The following is a 23,064-nucleotide window of genomic DNA, read 5'->3' on the forward strand; positions in this document are numbered from 1 at the left end:
CTTGTACTCGGCTACAATCGCAACATCCTCTTCATTTATAACCAAACACTGATGGGGCTGGCTCCCAATTCTGTAATCTATTATTATTTCCTTTGTTTTCTTTATATTTAGATGAAGATAGCTGGACCTACACCAATCTGCAAATTGATCCACCCAGGCCCTGTAGTTGGTCTCATCACTATTCTGTATTAACCCCACTATTGCTGTATCATCTGCAAATTTTATTGTAAGATGCTCAGGTGTATTACTTCTACACTCATTAGTGTAAAGAGTGAACAATACTGGTGAGATGCCCTGTGGGGATCCTGTATTGGTCATAATCGGGGAGGACAAAGCCTCATTTACCCTAACACACTGTGTTCTCTCCGTCAGAAAGGACTCAACCCACCTTATAATGTTAGGATTTACCCCTAACTGCCCCAGCCTCTCCATCATAATGTGGGGCCTGATGGTGTTGAAGGCGGAGGAAAAATCTATAAAAAGAACCCGGACATATCGTTTGGGCTTATCCAGATGGCAATAGATATTATGGAGCATATACAGAAGGGCATCATCTGTGCTCCGCTTGTTTCTATAGGCAAACTGTAAAGGGTCGATATTACATTGCACATCATTTAGAATATGTCTCAGAACAATTCTCTCTAGGCTCTTCACCACGATTGATGTTAGGGCGACTGGACGATAATCATTTAAATCAGCTGGTCTTGCTACCTTAGGTACTGGTACTATGAGCGAGGACCTCCAGGCTTTAGGAATGTAATGTGTATCTAATGACTTTTGAAAAAGCTGGCAGAAAATGAGGCTAAGTTGTTCACTACACATTTGCAAAACCCTACCACTTATTTGATCTGGGCCTGGTGCTTTTTTAGAATCAATTTTATTAAAAACTCTACGCACCTCATCCGCTGTAATAGTTGGAGGAGTACCATACTGTAACTGCTGTCTAATGGCATCACGCTCCAGGAGAAAGTCTGATGTTTCGAACCGTGCATAAAAACCATTCAGTTCATTTGCAAATGCTTGATCATCTCCATTTGCATCTATGTGCCTTTTCTTCTCTTCCTTCCCTATCATTGTATACATCCCTTGCCATGCATGTTTCAGGTTATTCCCCCTCATTTTCACCTCAATCTGCCGTTTATATTTCTGTTTACAGTCATTTGTTATCTGTCTAATCTCCTTCTGAATTGCTTTCATTTTAAGCCTGTCTCCCTGCTCAAAAGCTCTCCTTTTCCTGTGCAGTGCAACTTTTAATTCTTTATTTACCCAGGGTTTGTCATTTGGAAATACCCTAAAAGTTTTTTCTGGGATTATACAGTCCACACAGAACCGAATATAGTCAGTCACCACTAAAGTCAACTCTTCCAAATTCTTACTAGTGTGCACGAAAATGTCCCACACAGTACAATCAAAACAGCCTCGAAGGCGTTCAACAGACTCATTAGTCCACTGTTTAACTGTCTTTATCTCCGGTTTGCTAGTCTTGAGCTTTTGTTTATACTGCGGGACAAGCTGGATTGCATTGTGATCCGAGTCTCCGAGGGGTGGTTTTGCATAGCCCTTATAAGCGTCTTTAATATTCCCAAAGCATAGATCGAGTGTTTTATCCCTCCTTGTCGGGCATTCGACGTATTGATAGTAATTGGGCAATACGCTTTTGATTGAGCATCCATTAAAGGGTTAGTTCACCCAAAAATGAAAATTCTGTCAGTAATTACTCACCCTCATGTTGTTCCAACCGCGTAAGACCTTCGTTCATCTTCGGAACACAAATTAAGATATTTTTGATGAAATCTGAGAGCTGATAACTTCTCTGTTTGCTGCTAGGTGGCCCAAACTTGCTGGCCCAGAAAAGTTATTAAAGAGATCGTTAATATAGTCCAAGTGACTACAGTGGCTCAATATATCAAGCGACGAGAATACTTTTTGTGTGCAAAAACAAACAAAAATAACGACTTTATTCCACTATTCATTTCCTTCTCTCTGGGCCACTAGTTGGTTCGCGTAGTGTTTTTGCGCTGCGCGTCACACACATGACCAGCGTCGCCCAATAGTGAGCCGACGTGGTGACGTGTAACACAGACGCGCTGCGCAAAAACACTTACGAGGCCCAGAGAAAAGGAAATGAATAGTGGAATAAAGTCGTTATTTTTGTTTGTTTTTGCGCACAAAAAGTATTCTCGTCGCTTGATATATTGAGCCACTGTAGTCACGTGGACTATATTAACGATCTCTTTAATAACTTTTCTGGGCCAGCAAGTTTGGGCCACCTAGCAGCCTACGGAGAAGTGATCAGCTCTCAGATTTCATCAAAAATATCTTAATTTGTGTTCCGAAGATGAACGAAGGTCTTACGCGGTTGGAACAACATGAGGGTGAGTAATTACTGACAGAATTTTCATTTTTGGGTGAACTAACCCTTTAAAGTCTCCGAGCACAAACTTCGGTGCATCAGGTGCCATGTTTTCTAGTTTAGCCATTGTGTCGTATATCCTATTTGCCGCGACCTTAGTATTAGCGCGGGGATGAATATATACCACAGTGACAAACACCTGACCAAATTCCCTAGGTAGATAGTAAGGTCTTACCGACAGCGACAATAGCTCAATATCCTCCGAGCAATGGGAGTCTCTTACTGTGTAGTTTTTACACCATCGCTCATTTATATAAACACACACCCCCCCTCCCATTCTTTTGCCGGTTACCCGTGCATCACGGTCCAGTCTAATCGGGTCGCTAAACCCTGTGATCCTGAGTGTTGAGTTATCAGTCGTGTCTTTAAGCCATGTTTCCGTGAAGCACAACAGACAACTTTCCCGATACTCTGAGAGGTACCTCACAGCGTTCCGTAGCTCCGTAAGTTGCTTCACCAAGGAGCGGTTGTTAGCCAGGATGACCGTAGGTAGAGGTGGCTTGCTCCCCCGTGCGCGAACTCTACGCCGTACGCCTCCTCGCCGGCCTCTTTTCCTCGGTGATGTGGATGTCCGTGTACACTCATCTGGCAGATCGACTGGAAAGTTTCCGCTATGCAGATCCCTTAGTTGCCAGAGTTGATCCCGGGTATAATGTAAAATCCCATATGTTGTGGCGGCGGCCGATGCATAGCTTCCCCGACTCAGTGAAAGGACTGTTAACAGCAACAGGTGAATCGCCAGGACGATAGACAAAAACTGCGTAACAAAACGCATCTTGACTTTGTTGGCTCGCTTCTGACTTAACAACCAAACTTTCAAAGCGTGTAATTCGAGGTTTATGTGATGAAAAACGCTTACATATAACCCATAAAACAAACAAACATTTCAGACGTGCTGTAGGCACTCGTCGCCACAGTGCAGCGCCGGAAGTGAAGTTGGCCCCGCCCCATCTAACCGTTCTAACCTGTGTAGTAGTAGTACTGATAAATAGTAATAAGTAATTATTGATGAATAATTATTTACATAAATGTGATGCTTAAGTTATCCTAGTTTCTCTCTACAAAATAGTACATTTTACAACATTTTAAATCACATGATTTTAAACCTAAATTTGATGGATTAATAGCATGTGGTCACCGCAAGTATTATTTATTTTTTTTATACGTGTATACAGAACATTTTAAAATTAAGCCATTTTATTTTATTCAGGTCATATTTGCTGTTGAGTGGAAGCAAAAATTAGTCAAGTAATTGTCTCTGTAATGTTAATCCTAAAGCTACAATAAAATATGGTCTGTAAACAACTTAACATACCAGTACACGTTCAAGGGAAAACGCAAAAATAATAACAGCATCAAGAAAAGAAATCTTGTCAGATGTCCAAAAAAAAGAAAGAAAAAAAATGGTTTAAGATATTTTGTCTGGTAAGAGTTCCTTCGTTAATGGCAAATTTTTCCACAGTGATCTGTACATAAGGTTCCTCTTAATTTGCTGTTCAGTGTCTGCAGGACAAGCAAAAAAAAAAAAAATTCAGCACTGATCAACTCTCTTCTAGTGCGCATGCATATATGACGTCACCAAACACACCACCGCGCATGCGCGTAACAGCGTCCAGTACGTGTTGGATCTGATCCAGCTACGTCATCGTGCTACAGGCTGCAGAGAGGACTTCTTGAGAGTAGTCGAGTGCAGGCGGGGAGGAGCTGCAAATGGACACGTGAAGTCGGACACTTTCTGGTTCCCGTAGTGACCGCTCACGTGGTGTTTGCATACTTTACCACAGCTGAAGTGAAATAAATTCAATATTTGCCAAATAATACACAGATGTTTCAGAGACATTTTCATTCAATACTTTATGTACTGCTTCATACAGCGTCTGTTTGAACAAGAATAAAGTTCAACATAAACTTCTATCAATGAAGTGGAGTCTACGTTTTTTAATCAGTTTTAATTTGATAAACATGACACAATATAACATCGCAACTACATGAAAAGAGTGTTTACTGTTATAAAAAACTGATTTGTGAGCTTTAGAGGAACTAAAGGTTTTCGAATAAACACGAAACACACGTGATCGTTGTCATGCGGTGAATCCGGCCAATCGTGGAACAGCTGTGTCGTCATCAGAGCTCGAGCAGCCGCTCTTGAGAAGCTGCGCTGGCTGAGTTCTCCAGCTACTCTCGAATCGCTCTCGCGGTACTTTGATGGCATACGTCACAGTCACATGGCGTCGGCACTTTATCAAGTCGGACAAAATTTCTAACCGGCATGCACTGCTTCAAGTCAGCCGCCGATCGGTCTGCGCTAGAGCCGCAACGACGCGTCGACGTCATCGATTACGTCGACTATGAAAATACGTCGACACGCATGAAATGCGTCGACGCGTCACATTAATTACGAGATATTTTGAGTAATGGCGGATTCTGCTCCCGCTCATGGTGAAAACGACAATCTGGCTTTATCACATAAATCAAGACCACGATCATCCAAAGTATGGGAATACTTCAAACTACGCCCAAACAGAAAGGTGCTTTGTTCACTATGTAAAGCTGAAATGGCGTACCACGGCAGCACAACTGCTATGAACGAGCATCTTAAAAGGAAACATCCTGTGACTCTGCGAACTCAAAATGACGAGCCAGCTGGGTAAGTAGTAGGCCTAATTATTACAGTGAGTTTTTGGAGTTGTTGTTACGGTCATACCTGCTGTGTTTCGGTCAGAAACGGATCGACGTTAGAGCTGAAGCTGTCAGGGGTGCAGCGCGGGGAATATAGTTCTGAGGGCCGAGTGCGGGCGCGGGCGGTAATGCACTCGTGTGTGTGCTGGATGCGGGAGAATAAAACGATTCGCGGGACTCCCGCAAAATGTAAATATCTACTAATTGAACATCTAAGAACGAATAAATTGTCATTCATCTGTTGCACAAAAGCAACAAGAACAAAATAGAAACGCTTTACAGGCCAGAGTCTCTATTTATAACATTTTTGCAGCGTTGAACAATTTAGCCAATCACAGACATTTGTGTTGATTTCTTGAACGCAATGGCCAATCAGATGCATTTAAGATAGAATCCCCTCACCGCTCAAAATGGACGTTTGTTCAGTGCTGAATTCTGCACACTGGCAAATCATCTGATTATAGCAAACAAAGTGTACATATTATGAAAGATTCATTGTGCAGCCAGTTTCATTGGTAATAACAGAGATTTGTGAGCTCGCAATGAACTGAGATGTCAGCTTTTTAGGAATTATTAAGGGAGAAATCCGTCCCGCGCCAGGTCTCTAATGTAGACTTTAAAAACAAACGACTAACGTTATATTTACATTAACAGTAACGTTAGCCTAGGCTGCAATCTAGTGTATGTGAACCTTTTTGCAGATAAACACAAGTGCATTTTCGGACAAGTTACTGGACAAGTTAATTGAGTAAATCATACTCCCACTACAGTAATAACAGACTATAGTAAACAACACATTTCCTAAATAGGCCTGTTACTGTATACATCTTACATTTTATGAAATAGTACCATTAGTTCAAAATAAAGTTTAAAATGCTTCCTGTTTGCATATTTCATAATAAAATGACATAATTACCCTTTCTGAGATACAATTTTTTTTGTCATCATTCATAGATTTTATGTTAAAATAATATACAGATACACTACCCTCTTCAAAATACAGCTGATATATTGTTAGCATTCATAGACTTCATGTTTAAAAATGTTAATGATGTTAATTGTTGTGCTTGTTTTATTTCTCAGGAAGAGGCAAAGCTGCGTGCAAGATTTCTTCCATAAAAAGGACGTAACTGTTTGCACGCCCCACATGGCCGCTGGACTTACCGATAGCATTCTGAACATGATTGTGAAGGATATGAGACCTCTTTCTATTGTAGAGGGTCAGGGCTTTCGTGAGAGGATCAACGCGTTCCACCCAGGATACACACTTCCCTCCAGGTTCCACTTCACTAAGTTGATGGAGAAGAAATATGAGGAGAATTTTGAGAGAGTGAAAGCTTCACTCAAAGAAGTAAAAACCAAAATCACTCTCACCACAGATGCATGGACCAGTATTGCCACAGAGGCATACTTGGGTGTCACCTGCCACTTCATTAATGAAGACTGGGAGCTTACTTCATTCAACTTGACCACCATGCCACTTGAAGATCGGCATACAGCTGAAAATATTGCTACCTGGGTGGAAAAAGCAGCTGAGAAGTTTGAGATATCCATGACCAATGTAATCGTGGTTGTACATGATAATGCTGCGAATGTGGTTGCTGCTTTACGCATTTTGGAAGAAAAGCATGGGATTGCTTCTCTCAGGTGTGCTGGTCATACATTACAGTTGGTTGTCAACCATGCTCTAAAGGATCCCCAGATCAGCAGGGCACTGAGGGCTGCGAAGAGCCTTGTGGAACATTTTTTAAAAAGTGAGCTGGCCAGCACAAGGCTGAAAGCAAAGCAGCAACAAATGGGTACCCCTGAGCATACGTTAATACAAGATGTATCCGTAAGATGGAACAGTACTTTGCACATGATCAGCCGCCTGCTTGAACAGAGGTGGCCTGTGACGGCAACGCTTTCAGATCCTGATGTCACACCACAAGGGAAGCGCTTCCTGGATTTAAAAAGTGATCAGTGGAGCCTACTTGAGGAAGTAGAACAAGTCCTGAGGCCTTTTGAGTGTGCCACTGTCTTCCTGAGTGGAGAGTCCTATGTGACTGTTTCCGCTCTACCTCCGCTGGTGAAGGGCCTACAGAAGTCCATAAAGAGCACCTTATTTGAGAACGCAGCTGTCAAGGCTTTCCAAGGCGTTGCTGCACAGGAGATGACCTCAAGATGGGAGTGGGAAACTAAATTCAGAGATGATGGAGAAAATGTATGTATTATTGCAGCAGCCCTTGACCCCAGATTCCGCAAACTAAAATTCCTGCAAGCAGAGGACATTGTAAAAGTTCACCTCAAAGTTCAAGGTCTTGCACTGGAAGAGAAAAGAAGAGAGAGGGAGCAAACACCTGAACATCAAGGTGGGGAACAGGATGACTCAGTCAGTGCAGAGAGGAGGCCAGTTTCTCTGCTGGATACTTTGCTTGGTTCGGATTCAGATGAGTACAGTAACGGTGAAGAAGACACTGGTCACGTCCAAGATCAAGATTCTCACAGCGAAGCAGTGAGGAATGAGATACTTGTGAGGAATGAGACACTTGTGTACTTTGGTGAGCAGGCTATCCCAAAGGATGAAAATCCATTAAAATGGTGGAAAGGAAATGAAGCAAGATTTCCCACCTTGGCCATGCTGGCAAAGTGTTACTTGTCTATGCCTGCAACTTCAACCCCATCTGAACGCCTTTTCTCAGTTGCTGGCAACATTGTGACTAAAAAAAGAGCAAGCCTGACATCAGAGCATGTAAACATGCTAATATTCCTCCATTGCAATGCTATTTGAGATCTTGCTGACGTATATTGATATGCAGAATTTTTTTAGATTATCTGCCTTTTTTTGTTTTTACGGAGCCCGGGAAGTCACCTGTGGGAGAAAAAAAAACAATCCATGGCGACGGTTTTGCAATTTGTCTGCTCCGTTTATAAACCATACTCACAAATTCTCAAACTGTTCCTTTGTTTAACAAATCGTGCCCACGAGTTTCTAATCCGCGCCCTCAGATTTGTAAACCATGCCTTCAGTTTTTGCAATCTGTACCCACAAATTCATAAACCATGCCCACACTTTCGCAATCCGTTCACGGATTTGTGGCTCGGCCTCATTTTAGAAGAACACCAGGAGCTACGTTGTTAACTAATCTTATTGTATATTGTTTTATTGTGTATTAAGTGGAATACATCAAATTGTCTTAACTGCATCTGCATGCTTAAAGTGTAGCGGGTATGGGGTGGAATATATGATTTTTGATGCACGTCATTCATATTAAATCATATATTCCACCCCATACCCGCTATAATTGAGAATCACTTTCAGCATGCAGATGCAGTTAAGACAATTTGTATTCCACTTAATACACAATAAAACAATTAGATTCGTTAACAACGTAGCTCCTGGTGTTCTTCTAAAATGAGGGCGAGCCACAAACCCGTGGGAACGGATTGCGAAAGTGTAGGCACGGTTTATGAATTTGTGGGTACAGATTGCAAAAACTGAAGGCATGGTTTACAAATCTGAGAGTGCGGATCAGAAACTCGTGGGCACGATTTGTTAACAAGGGAAAAGTTTGATAATTCGTGAGTATGGTTTATAAACTGAGTGGACGGATTGCAAAACCATAGCCATGGATTGTTTTGTTTTTTCTCCCACAGGTGACTTCCCAGGCTCCGTATTTTTTTTATCTGTTCTGTTACTTGAACTGAGTGAAGTGAAGTTATTCAAATTAGTAACACAGTCCCCCAACTTTTTTTGCACTGTTTAGGTTGTGCAGTGTTTATGTTGGACTTTGCTCCTTTAAACTAAAGGAAACATTTCAGGTGTTCTTTGCACTGTATTAGGCAGTATTTATGTTGGACTTTGCTCCTTTAAACTAAAGGAAACATTTCAGGTGTTCTTTGCACTGTATTAGGCAGTGTTTATGTTGGACTTTGCTCCTTTAAACTATTCAATGCCTTCGTATTAATGTATTTTTTGCACAGTGTTTGGCAGAATTTATGTGGCATTGTTACATGATGCACTAAAGTGTTGTTTGCATTTTAATTCTGGCACTTTATTTTTTATACTGGGAAATTTCAAAGTATTTTTCAGAAAATGAATTAATAAAAGTTTGAAATACTTATGGTTGAAGTTGTGCGTATTATTTATTGTAAAGTTTGCCAATGGATATATCAGCTAATCGAAAAAATAATCATTAGATTAATCGAAAAAATAATCGTTAGATTAGTCGACTAATCGAAGAAATAATCGATAGATTAATCGACAACAAAAATAATCGTTAGATGCAGCCCTAGTCTGCGCAGACCTGCATGAAGTCGAACAAGCCTTGTGTGAAGTTGGCCCCGCCCCCTCCCCCCCTGTCAATCACTGCGTGAAGTTGGCCCCGCCCCCTCCCACCCTGTCAATCACTGTGTGAAGTTGGCCCCCCCGGTGACGTCATCTATAAGTCCTCCTGGGAAGTCGTGTTTACGACGGCAGTGCGTTCAAGTCACTTTCGTCAGAATAAGATGGCGGTGTACTTTCTCTTAATTAATTACATATAAATACAGCAAGATTCTTAAACTAGTTCTAGAAAATGAAGAACAAAGAAATGTGCATCCGGTGTACTTTGTTTTTTTATATATTTCATAAATTTATGAAGCCACTGCAAACTTAAAATATGTTAAAATATGTATTCAATTTACATATTAAAACTAGTGTATGAAATGGCAAATGTAAATAATATAATTGAATTTTAATTTTAATTTTGCACCAAACGTTGCACAAATGTAATGGAAAACGTAAATTTAAATACAGAAATGCATTGCCATTTTACATATTACATTTCAAATTGAATATTGCTACCCATATGCTTCCATAGAACGCAAAACAATGATGATGATGCATAATAACGCCAGCGTTGTGGATACACTTACCCAAAACCCTCCATAACTTTTCCATTAATTTCACATTTTATTTGTATAGCGCTTTTCACAATACATATTGTTTCAAAGCAGTTTTACAGAAAATGCACATCTACATTACAATTTAGAGTGATCTGTTATCAGAGGTGACTGTGTCCAAGTTATGTATTTCAGAAATTTACATATACAAATCACACAGTTAACTAATAATGTATTAATTTTATTTACTTTATAACTGGCACTTATTTGGAAAAAAATTGTTGAATGGCAAATAAATAAATGACGGACTTTTATTATGTAAGCTTTATTTTACACCTCAACCGACAAGGGAATTTATAGTCATATTTATAGTGTTAATATTAATTTGCGAGTCCACAAACTCATTCTCTTAAATGGCTTGGGTCTGCAGAGCATTCACAGCGTACAGTATACGGACTGAATGCCCCTGACCTGAAGCTTTTATATCAAGACCATTTTCATGTTTATCATTTATTTCTATTATTTGCGTTGCCTTATAACTTCATGCTTACAGTTTAACACATATGTGTTTATTACCACAACAGTAAATAAGTGTCTTTAGAAATGTTATAATATATATTATAATGAAAAAGACTAATAAAATTGTCTCTTCATATTAAATGGATAACAATATATGTCTGGACACCTGAAAAATGTGTAATAATGGGGCCTATAAAACTTAAATATTTAATGATTTATAAGCATTTCACATATTTCTACACTAATTATACAAAACTATTCTGCCAGTGCACCATACTGTACAAATGAACTAGATCAATGTTCATTCTTGTCTGAAACTTTGGAGGAGACAAATATGAAACCACCAGTATGAAGGGCCGTATAGGAAACAATTATTGAAAAGCCTCAACACTAGTGAAACAAAAAACATTGATCAACCTTGGTGAAATTCATTCATACGCATTACTGAAATAAGAAGAGATTTCGGTAGTTGATGATGGCTAATTTCCCTTGAAAAGGAAGTTGTGTGTCCGCACTTCTGTTTAATTTGGCGCGTCTCACAAACTCTTTTAAGCAATGTCTGTTAGTTGTAACGAGTTGTATGGGAAGCCAAACACACCAACAGTGTGACGAAACGGAGCGGTGTTACAGAGCTCGTGCCGTGCTGACATCATCGGTGCGGCTCAATGGACCGAGCTGTGTGACCGACTCGACATCGCAGGGAGGACGTGTTTGCTAGCGAAACCGAATGGACAGTGCAAACTAATCTCACCAGCGCGGCGCTGACCATGTTACTTTATTCATTACTGCTCCGCAGAAGTTCAGGTGTTTTCCCTGCATATAAGATAATGAAGATCAGCATGAAGTTATTACATTTCTTTTGCTTATTATCTTTCATATTAGTACATTAGTAGTGTTTGAAAAGCTACTTTGAATTTATTTATTTTTGTAGCCACGGAAAGAGCCGTTCAAAGCAGAAACTTCAACGATTAAGGACTGTGCAGTGCCGGGGGAACTATAGGATCAGATTATTGTTATTAAATTATTAAATAAATAAATTACAATTATTGAACATAATGAATATAATGAAATACTCACTAAATTGAAAGGATATATTTTAAAAAGAATGTAAAAATGAACACTAATACCAGATCATGAGATTAGACATTTGTGTACACCTGTGATTTCTGTGCTGAGATTTAGTGTTTACAGAACATTTTACAAGCTAATTTTAGTCCTAAAATTCTTACTGAGGACAAAGACATGTGTGACAATCAGAGAGACAATCTTACCTCAGTGTGTCCAGTTTACAGTGAGGATCCTCCAGTACAGCAGAGAGCAGATGAACTGAATCTCCTAGTTTATTCACAGACAGATTCAGATCTCTCAGGTGTGAGGGGTTTGATCTCAGAGCTGAAGCCAAAGCAGAACAACCTTCATCTGTGACTCCACAATCCCTCAACCTGTAGAGAACAATGACACACTCTTCACTCTCTCAGTTCAGATCAACACGTACAAGCCACAATTCTACACAGACTATTAAATATGTCTAAATTTCAATTGGAGATTTATCAGTCATAAAAAAAAGAATAAAGAAATTCAAAAAGCTTTCAACACATGTTCTTCATAAATCCAACCGTTCTAAATGAGCTCAAACACAACTACACCTCTTCTCTGTGACAGACTCATCGTGAAGATGAAAGCACACAAGAGTATGGTAGGTTAACTACTGACTATAAGTAACTTTGTAACTACATGCCAACTTATTCTAACCCTAACCCTACTAGTCTACTAATAAATCTATTAACACTCCAATGGGAGTTAGTAGACATGTGCAACTGTACTGATAGTCAACAGAATGTGTTCAAGGGACCATTAAAATAAAGTGAAACCAATATGGTCAAACCTAAATTGATAATTATGACAACACTGTTGCTGACAGTGAACATAACATGAGGTTTTACTGGATATGCAGTGATTGTTTCTGTCTTCCTAATGCTACCTTCTGCCTCTCTGTTTTGCTCTTGCACACAATCTACTTCATGCCTTCTGTCCTCTGATTGATAGTTTATACTTTTTTTTTATCAAATAAAGTATTTTTTGCTGAGAAATGATTTATTAATGATTCATCATTTTTATAAATTAATGTAAGAAACATTTACTGGACTGAAGCAACTGGGTTTATTGATTATTCACCATTTGTTAATGTTACATTTTTTATTCTTTTGACATTTTTTCATGTTAATATAAATGTCAAATATGACACAACAGGCTTTTAGGGAACATTTTCCATCTCTTAATTATTATTGATTTGCATTGAATTGCATATATGTGTCAGGCAGTGTTGGGAAAGTTCACTTTCTACATGAACTAGTTCAAAGTTCAGTTAACACATTTTTAAATGAACTAGTTCAGTTCATAGTTCAAACTTCAAATTTTGAACTAAAGTTCACAGTTCCAAAAAATGAACTAGTTCAGTTCTTTTTTTCCATATGTTGCTGCAAACTATTATTTTTCAAAATTATTGCCACAGCCCATATAAAACCACAGACAGCAATTATGTTATCAGTTTTAACACTGAAACTATGCGTCAGATTTCATCTTCATATCCAATTTTAAAATCCTTATCCAACCAGGTTTTACATAGCATTGAGGGTAGGGTTGCCAACTAAACCAATGCGGGACAATCGTGCATGGTTCTTTACAGGAAAATGAGGGACACTCAAAAATATTTGTAGGCTATAGGCTAGGCCAACATAACACAGTAGGCCTATATGTCATTTCAGGTTCGTATGCGTTTAAAAGGTTTTCAGACAACACATTTGTTTTGATTAAAGTCATATTACACACAAACCATAGTTCAAAATAATAGCATTTATCTGAAATAGAAAGCTTTTGTAATTATACACTACTTTTAAAGAAATTAATAGCCTACTTTTATTCAGCAAGTACATTTATAATGCTACGTTTTTTTATTTCGGATAAATTTACTTTGAACCTTTTATTTATCAAAGAATCCTGATTTTTTTTTTTTCTTTTTTTTTACATTAATAATAATTAATGTATAAATGTTTCTTGGTCAGCAAATCACATCAGTATATTATTCGACTCAGGATGATTTGATGCTTTCTTGCGTGGCTGGATGTATGTTGGACTCACAATAATCACGTTGTTTGAATTCGTTAAAACTGATTTGCCGAAATCAAAACCCAGTCGGACAGTGAAAGGGATTTGCCGTTAGCGCGAGTCCGGATCGAAGCGACCAGACAGCGGAGGATTCTGTGTGCAAATCAAACAATGATTTGTCCCAAAATAATAATTAATTCTCAATTTAGAGTTTGTTATTCGTATGGTCTGATCTCTGGGTCTGATGCGCGTGAGTGTGGACTGTGATTGGATGATGACCGGTGTCGTGATCAAGTGTTGCTGTTGTATCAGATTCAGTCATACATCAGTGGTTAGATCAGCGTCAATAAACGGGACAACGGAGGTTCCGAACGGGACAAATACATTTCTATAGAAATCTTGCACCCTTTTGAACGAAGTTAAACTGAGAGAGCGTGCCGTTCACAGACACCAGAATGAACGAGTTCACAGTAACGTTCATCAGGCAGTAACAGAGTACGTTCAGTTCACGTTCGCCCAAAATATGAACGAGTTCATGAACTATCTATCGTTCAATGAACGCGTTCAGGCACAACACCGGTGTCAAGGTTTTAGACTTATGTTTGGCCACATAGATTATATATGTTCATTGTGTCTCTTGTTGGTTTTCAGTCTCTGTCATTATGTCTCCTGTGCCTTGTTCCCTGTTTGTGTATTTAAGTCACCCTTCTCCTGAGTACTTTGCTCAGTGTTTCCAGTGCTATGACCAAGTCTAGGTCATTCTCTTGCTGTGCCTCTTTTGGAGTTATCTAAATCTAATTTGTGTACCTGGTATGGTTCCTTTGTTTTGTTTAATTGACTTTTGCTCTTTGAAATTTTGGAGTACTCACAGATCTTTTTGTGAACTTTTTTTCAAATTCCTTCTGGATTTACTTTGTGGACTTTTTTGGATTTACTTTTTGGAACTGTTGTCAATCTATTTGTGGAAGTTTTTTGGAGTTTACTTTTTGGATTTATCCTAGGAAAGTTTGGACGTTCCTTTTCATCAAAAGATATTTCCCAGAACTGTCATCTGGTTTTCTGCATTTGGGTTCACCTTTTGACTGTGTTGAAGTTTTCACACTAGTCCTAACCCTGTGTTTCTGACAGTATGAGCCATAAAAGCGATGTATAAATATGATACTCAACAAAAAAACACACATGCATGCATATACAAGTTAGCATCTGTTTTTTGTTGAGTATCACATTACACACACACACACGGCTTTTATGGATCATATATGCAATTTTTAATAGGGATGTCCCGATCAGGTTTTTTTGCCCTCGAGTCCGAGTCCGAGTCATTTGATTTTGAGTATCTACCGATACCGAGTCCCGATCCGATACTTCTATAATACATAAAAAGAGAATAAAAAAGAGCGCAAAAACAGATCCAGGATGTTCCTTATTTTTTATTTAATTCACCTTATTTTAACATTCAACAACTCTGTTAACAAACAGAGCACTTCTGTGAGGTAGCTTGAACAATCAAGTAATAAATAACATAAATTCTTCACTTTTGGACTTTAGTGCAACAGTAAATATAAAAAAAAGTCTAATATATAAACAAATAGCACCTCAACTTAAAATACCCGGCAGGCATGTAAACAAATAAAATATAAAAGTGCCACAGTGTTTGCAAAGCCAGTAATGTTCTTTTGGGAACTGCACTCCTAACTCTTACGCCGGTTTCACACTGGACGCATTAGCAGAGCGTGTAGCGCGTATTTTTTTCGCCGCCCATGTTAACAGATTAAAGCATTCACACCGCACGCAGAGGCAGTGCGTAGCAGAGCAGAAGCAGCAGTGCCGCGATCGTTTCGGCGCCGAGTCTATTTTTGCTGCGCCGCTTACGCTGAATTAAAGTGACAATGCATTGATCATGGCCAAAATACACCGCAGTTTTATCCAAAAAGTGCATTGATGATATCTATTGTGTTTTAAACAGTCAATCAAATGACCAACAGCAATTTAAAAAGAAAACAAATGTCCAAAAACAAACTTGTTGCCAGAACAATAAAAACAAAGATGAACCAAAAGTTATATAAATGAAATTATTAATAAAATAAGCTTCTTGACAAGTTTTTTCTCTTAAATGTATTTGAAAACGAAATAAAGCAATGCCAACTTATCCATTATAGAGTACTCTGTCATTCAGCCGCGCGTGACAAACGCTGCCAGTGTGAAAGCAAAACGCGCGTGTCCTGCTCCTGCTCACCATACGCACTGCTCCTCTGCTACTTACGCTCTGCTCGCATGCAGTGTGAAACCGGCGTAACTCTGTGGCACCGCATAACTATAGATGTGTTAAAAAATTATGAGAATATATATACATATATATCCGAGTCCTGATCGGGAGGTAACGTCCGATTCCGATCGAGTCTGAAAACACGTGATCGGGCCCGATTTCCGATCACGTGATCGGATCGGGACATCCCTAATTTTTAACAAAAAAAATGGTTTATTAATATCAATAAACCCCAGTTGCTTCAGTCTAATAAATGTTTCTTACATTTACATTTATAAAAATAAAAACTTTCTGAGCAAAAGGACTTTACTTGAATTTTGTTTTTGTTTTTTAGGTATAAACTATCAATCAGAGGACAGAAGGCATGAAGAAGACTGTGTACACGATGTTTCTCAGCAAAGTTTTGGTCATATTGATCATTCATAGGCCCTAGAAATTTGCATATTAAATATGATACAGTAGGCTAATATATTCATAAACAGGCATTGTTCGACCGAATTTTACAAAGAATGTTTAAAGTTATGAGAGAATACATGTTTTAAAATTGTTATTAAAATGTTGTAACACGCATTGCCAAACAAACATTCTTTTTTCCAATTAATTTATACTCCCAAAGGGGAAACGTATCCTGGGAGATACAAACATTTACAGGCAGATTATGGAAAATGTAAAAATTAAATCCATAAAATTTCAACATAAATATAATAAGCTAACACTTAACAACAACTATTTAACACATGTATCACTGAAGGCGGTTTAGTTTGAGATCTTTCACTTTTGAAAAAGTATTAAATCTCCTGATAAAAACACAGGCGAAGAAGAAGCAGAAACATGCAATATCATATGTGACCCGTGCTGGCAAAATGAGTCAGAATGCGTACAGGATAATTCTGAGCTACAGGCAAAATGGTCGAATTTGAGGTGTTCACAAAAATGAGTTCATTAAGCCCTCATCTAGTGATCCCAAGGGTCAAAATACCAATTAAACATTTAAAAGTATCTTTATTTGTATGTTTTCCTTTGTCCATGAAAAATTCAGTTTTCTCTGCTCGCTTCTGGACGACTGTGCTTTCCCTCAGCACAAGTTTGGTATTGTTTTAAAACGTAGCAATCCAACTTTGTGAATATTAATAGCGAATTCTCGATGGCATGAGTCTGAACCAATGAAATGTGATTTTCAAACTCATACTGATTTAAACAAAGTGATTTTACTCACATTGACTGACACATCCGAAGCGTGCCTCAAAGACGCCTCAGACAGCGCGTGATCCCGATATACTCTTATACCTACACAGAATTACAGTGTTTCAAAATATCTGTCTTGGCGAGTATTCAAGCAAACATAATCTGCTATGTCTTAAAGGTATAGCGGAGGATGTTTTACTTCCTGGTGGGTAACCTATACTATTGGTCCTCCTAATTGTCAATCATTCTGGTGAATCAATCAAACTTTTCAAAAAGTGGAGAGGGCGGGTCTTATCTAAAATTTGGAAAGATCCTCCGCTATACCTTTAAGTGAACATTTGGTTAACTGTTGGGGAAAAACAGCTGATGTGTAACATTATATTAGACCTGTGCAGTACAGTAGGTCTGAATATATAGGCTGTCTTTTTCATTAATTTTAATCAAACAATTGTGGTACCATGGGGGAAAAAAGTTGAATATATATTGTTCCTATAAATATTTGGTTTTGACTCGGTGGTGTGTGCCAAATGTGGTGTTATTACCCAAGATTTTAAGGTATGGTTGGTAGATGATTTTGTTTTGGAACCTTCAGAAAACTTTAACCCGATTTTTCTCAAAATTGACTTTGACTATTAAAGTCAAACAGGTGTAGCTCAGTCATGAACAATTGCTCATTGCGACTCATTTTGCCAGAACGGGTCACATATGTAAGCAGACGCAAATGTAAAATCAAAACTGCCTAATGTTACTTAATGAAATGTCGACGCAGGACGAGGTATAGGACTGTGAAGCTTTGGGGGTGTTGCTGGACTTTATCTACTCCATCTGTGTTTTGATCATTGTTCTGAATCCGATCCAGACGTAGTCTAAATATCTAATATCTAAAAATTCTTAAATCAAGATACATAAGCAATTTTTCAGTATACAAGACTTAACATTTTAAGTTATTTTGCTTCTCAAGTAAATTTATCTTCAATTAAGAATACAAAAAAGAAAAGAAAACAAAAATACTGAGAAAGAAATTTATTTTCTGCAGTGTAGCCCTAAAATTTACATCAGAGCATTTAGTCCAGGGTTCCTCAAATCCGGTTTTGAAGTGCCGCTGTCCTGCAGAGTTTATCTCCAACCCTAATTAAAGACGCCTGAACAAGCTAATCCATGTCTTCAGAGTTACAGGAAGGAGAGTTTTATCAGGGTTTGAGCTAAACTCAGTAAGGCAGCGGCCCTCCAGTGCCAGATTTGTGGAACCCTGATTTAGTCTTACAGAAGACAATAACATGTCTGACTATGATATACCGTAGATGATCTTACCCGAGTTTCTCCAGTTTACAGTCAGGATCCTTCAGTACAACAGAGAGAAGCTTCACACCCGGATTTCGCAGTTTTCTATTATTCATATCCAGTTCTCTCAGTTGTGAGGGGTTTGATATCAGAACTGAAGTCAGAGCAGCACAATCTTTCTCTGTGACTCCACAATCTCTCAAACTGTAGAGAGATGAAAATCATACTTGGTAAACACTATGAACTGAAAACAAAAAGCAATAGAAAATTGAGAAAAAGTAGACAATTTGTAGATGGAGTAAAGAAAACACTGCACTTGGTCACCAATGGATGGCATTGTCTCAAAATTACTCAGGAACCTTGAAGTAATGGTGTCACAGATTACAATTGGAGAGAGTTAAGTGTGAATAAAAGACAAATGGGACATGGACTCAGGATAACAAACTCTCAGTGTGCAAAAGAACAAGATTCTGAACAGACACGACATATACAACATAAAATTAAACCAACTAACTCCTCGCTTTGCTCTAAATGTAAGACCGCATTCTTGGGCTAGAATTCTTGGCCTCCCTTGCAGGTGAATAACCAATAAACATGCTATATGAATATTAAATTTTTTGTCCGTTGTTGCCAGGAAAACTACTTTATAAATCATTTGTAACATTAAACTTGTTTGTTTTAAATGAATCCTCATGTTGAAGACATTGGGTGTCAGGTGCTTTAACACAAGTTTGAGTCAGCTTGTATTGTTTCCCAATCACATCTCCCCGTCATTATTCACATCAATAAAATAGATTTTAAAAAATCAGAAAAACAATAAAATCAAGTATGCTGCCATATTGCTCCTATTACTGATACAATAAATGTTTGTATGTTTCTTAGATTTATGAGCTTTTTCTTTTCTTTTGTTTTAACAGTAAAGTGATAGTTTTCACTGATACTTACTGAACTTTAATCACGGGCAGCAGCTTCTGAAGAACCTTCAGTTTTTCAGCTTTATTGTTTTCTCCAACAAATGTATTAATATCAAACTTCTCCAGACTCTTCTCTGATGTCAACAACACAAAAACTACAGCTGACCACTGAGATGAAGAGAGTCTGGCTTCACTTATTGTTCCAGATTTCAGATACTGTTGTATTTCCTCGACTAGTGACTGGTCGCCCAGTTCATTCAGACAGTGGAACAGATTGATGGATTTCTCTGGAGAGTCAATGGTCCTGATCTTCTCCTTGATGTACTCAACTGTTTTCTCATTGCTGTCAGACTTTATTCTTCTTCTCAGTGTCATTAGTCCCTGAAGGAGAATCTGATGAGACTCCACTGACAACCCCAGAAGGAAGCGCAGGAAAAGGTCCAGATGCCCATTTTTACTCTGTAGAGCCTCATTCACGGCTCTCTCATGGAGCTCAGAAAATGAAACATGTTTAAACTTAACTTGAAACCAGTCCTTTAATACAAACAACAAATCTGGTTCAGAGACTGGGTCAAATACATTCCTGTTGTTGTTTGTGAAGCAGAGGTGCACATATAAAGCTGCTAGATGTTCCTGAACACTCAGATGAACAAAGCAGAAGACTTTCTCCTGATACAGGCCTGACTCCTCTCTGAAGATCTGAGTGCACAATCCTGAGTACACTGATGCTTCTGTCACATCAATGTCACACTCTCTCAGGTCTTTCTCATAGAAGATCACATTGCCTTTCACAAGCTGCTGAAAAGCCACTTTTCCCAGTTTGAGGATCATGTCTTCATCTGTCAGGTTCTTCTCATAGTCTTTCTCCTGTTTGATGTTGGACTGAAGGATCAGGAAGTGTGTGTACATTTGAGTGAGAGTCTTGGGAATCTCTCCACTCTCTGCTTCACTCAACATCTTCTCTAGAACAGTGGCTGAGATCCAGCAGAACACTGGGATGTGGCACATGATGTAGAGGCTCCTTGATGACTTCAGGTGTGAGATGATTGTATTGGCCAGACTCTGATCTCTGATTCTCTTCCTGAAGTATTCCTCCTTCTGTGGCTCATTGAAGCCTCGTACCTCTGTCACTCGATGGACACACTCAGAGGGGACGAGATCGGCTGCTGCTGGTCTAGAGGTGATCCAGATCAGAGCAGAGGGAAGCAGATTCCCCACAATGAGGTTCGTCAGCAGTACGTCCACTGAGGCTGATTCACTTACATCACAAAACCTCACATCACTCTGAAAATCCAGAGACAGACGACACTCATCCAGACCATCAAAGATGAACAACACTTTATATTTGTCACTGGATATTTCCATTTCTTTTGTTTCAGGGAAAAACACATGAAGAAGATCTGAAAGACTGAGTGTTTTGTCCTTCATCAAATTGATCTCTCTGAAAGGTAGTGGAAATATGAGCTGGATGTCCTGATTCACTTTGCCTTCAGCCCAGTCTAGGATGAACTTCTGCACAGAGACTGTTTTTCCAATGCCAGCGACTCCCTTTGTCAGCACAGTTGTGATGGGTTTGTTTTGTCCAGGTAAAGGTTTAAAGATGTCATTGCATTTGATGGGTTTGTCCTCTGTTGCTGCTCTCCTGGATTGTGTCTCAATCTGTCTCACCTCATTTTCATTACAGATCTCTCCACTGTCACCCTCTGTGATGTAGAGCTCTGTGTAGATCTCATTCAGGAGTGTTGGGTTTCCCTGCTTTGCTGTTCCCTCATTCAGACGCTTAAACTTCTCCATCAGTTTTGATCTAAATGTGTTCAGGACTTCATGGCTGTAAAATTAAAATAACATGGTATTACATAAGTTAAATATATAGAGTAAAATGTTGTATTTGTTTACCTGTTTGTTTACTTTACCTGACACTAGCATCCCTGCTTTCATTAAAGTCCTGAAGTTGATTCATAGGCTGGTCATTCTTCTTACAGGCGGGTTTTGTTACTGTTGATCTTTGTGGTGGGATTGACCTTAAACATCATGAAGAGAATCAAGAATCAGACATATTGGTGGATTTGTTTTATATTACCTTAATAATTCACTGTCAACCTCCTAAAACAGATAATAAGTAAATGCACTTATTAATAAATCAACTGCTCAAGGCCACAACTGTAATACTAAAAACAAAAACTATAAAAAAAAAACGTTTGTCAAGACAAACTTTGTGTTAGCTTGAGAAAGCTTTTTATATATTGTAAATATTATATTAAAATAATATATTATTGATTGATTGCTTATAATTTAACATCATGTCAGTTGTCAGAGCTATTTTAATGGTGAGAATAAAAGTAGCAAAATATAAAAAGAGAAATAAACTAAAAACTAAATTTACTAATGTTTTTAAACTAATTCAGCCTCACTTAATAAAAAAAAAATCTATTAATACGAATCAACAGAATAAAAACAGAGTCCTAGAAGAGTTAAAACCATCGCATTCCTTTAAAATCTGCTTTAAAGATAGTGGACTCTGACATAAGAGGCATAAAGGAGGATCTTCAACTGATAACAAAACCTTGTGCCTATTTGGCAATATGTGCAGATGATTTGGTCCCAGTGATTATCAGAGTAGAAACAATGTTTTCTATCAACAACAGGATTAATTTCATAAAGTTTAAAGGTCATATGATGCGATTTCTTGTTTTCCTTTTTCTTTAGTGTGTTATGTAGCTGTTAGTGCAAGTATAAGATCTGCAGAGTTACAAAGCTCAAAGTGTAAAACCTTAAGAGATATTCTTTATAAAAGTTATAAAGGCTCAGCCACGCCTTCCTAAAACTCTTCTTTCAAACTCGCCCCAACAAATCTAGGTCAGTGTGTGGGGACAGAGTTTCATAAATAAATGTATACGCAAAGAAAGAAGGCGTAACTTTTGTTCTCGCTGTATTATTGTTGCCGCCAGCGCCGCCATGTCGTGGAGACACTGTGTTTTTCGCTGCGAAAGCCAAACTAAATGAGTTTGGCCTTCCAAAAGAGGACACAATTAGAAAACAATGCTTAAACTTTATTTACAACTGTTCCAGAACAGTACAACTAAAATATTCGACTGTGTGATGCGCAATTTTCAGAGGACTGTTTCCAGACCCTGCGAAAGTACAAGGCAGGCCGTGCACAAAGCTGATTCTAAAAAGTGGGGCAATTCCATATTTGCTTGTACATTCTGGCGCTTCTGACTCACACACAGCCTGTAAGTATGTTTTTTTTATATTTTAAGAATTTGCTACTGACTATTCAAAAATCTCTTTCATTCAAATATTTAAATGTCTTTAAAGGTCCCATTCCATGGATTATTTTTATTATTTAATAATGTTTCCAGGGGTGCCCTTATAATGTTAGTATGTTTTTTAGATCAAAAATTGTTATAATTTAGAAATAAAAGGCATATTTCCTAGCCTGATTTCATTCCCTGGTTTGAACACTCTGTTTGAAGGGGCGTGTCTGCTGTGAGACTTCAGTGTAAACACCCACTGCTGTGATTGGCTGACATGCTTACATATGAAATATCTGGCATTACATGTGGAACTATCTGGAAAACTTTTACTATTACAGCTAGTATACGGTTTTACTATTACAGCTATCTGGATTAACGAATCGTGAGAAGTTTTTTAAGTATTTAGATCTATTACCATTACATAAAAGGTTGCAGTGATGAGCATTGAGCAGATGACAGCCTGTTGATCGCGTGAAAGATCTTATCATTGCAACGCAGTTTCTGCACTCTCACTAATGATTTCACCAACGCAAACATGAGGTATATAAATACAGTAAGAGCTTCGTTGTGCAGTGTAACAGC

The 23,064-nt window shown here is 38.4% G+C and overlaps 1 protein-coding gene and 1 long non-coding RNA gene across 2 annotated transcripts in view; one reads left to right on the forward strand and one right to left on the reverse strand.

The window, feature by feature from the left end:
- Nucleotides 1–21,190, reverse strand: part of LOC309509954 (NACHT, LRR and PYD domains-containing protein 3-like) — a 113,332-nt gene extending 92,142 nt beyond the window's left edge. Inside the window, exons 1-4 of the mRNA XM_082184969.1 lie at nt 21,139–21,190; nt 19,257–21,053; nt 18,342–18,515; nt 11,746–11,916 (exon numbers count right to left, since the gene is read on the reverse strand). Of these exons, the coding sequence (XP_082041095.1) occupies nt 11,746–11,916; nt 18,342–18,515; nt 19,257–21,053; nt 21,139–21,185 (2,189 nt within the window). The 5' untranslated portion in view covers nt 21,186–21,190. The remainder of the gene's footprint in view (nt 1–11,745; nt 11,917–18,341; nt 18,516–19,256; nt 21,054–21,138) is intronic.
- LOC309509984 overlaps nt 9,782–23,064 on the forward strand; it is a 63,010-nt gene continuing 49,727 nt past the window's right edge. Inside the window, exon 1 of the long non-coding RNA XR_014210141.1 lies at nt 9,782–11,031. This is a non-coding gene — a long non-coding RNA (uncharacterized lncRNA). The remainder of the gene's footprint in view (nt 11,032–23,064) is intronic.

The sequence above is a fragment of the Leuciscus leuciscus genome, assembly GCF_965113295.1.
Source record: "Leuciscus leuciscus genome assembly, chromosome: 11".
Classification (NCBI taxonomy): domain Eukaryota; kingdom Metazoa; phylum Chordata; class Actinopteri; order Cypriniformes; family Leuciscidae; genus Leuciscus; species Leuciscus leuciscus.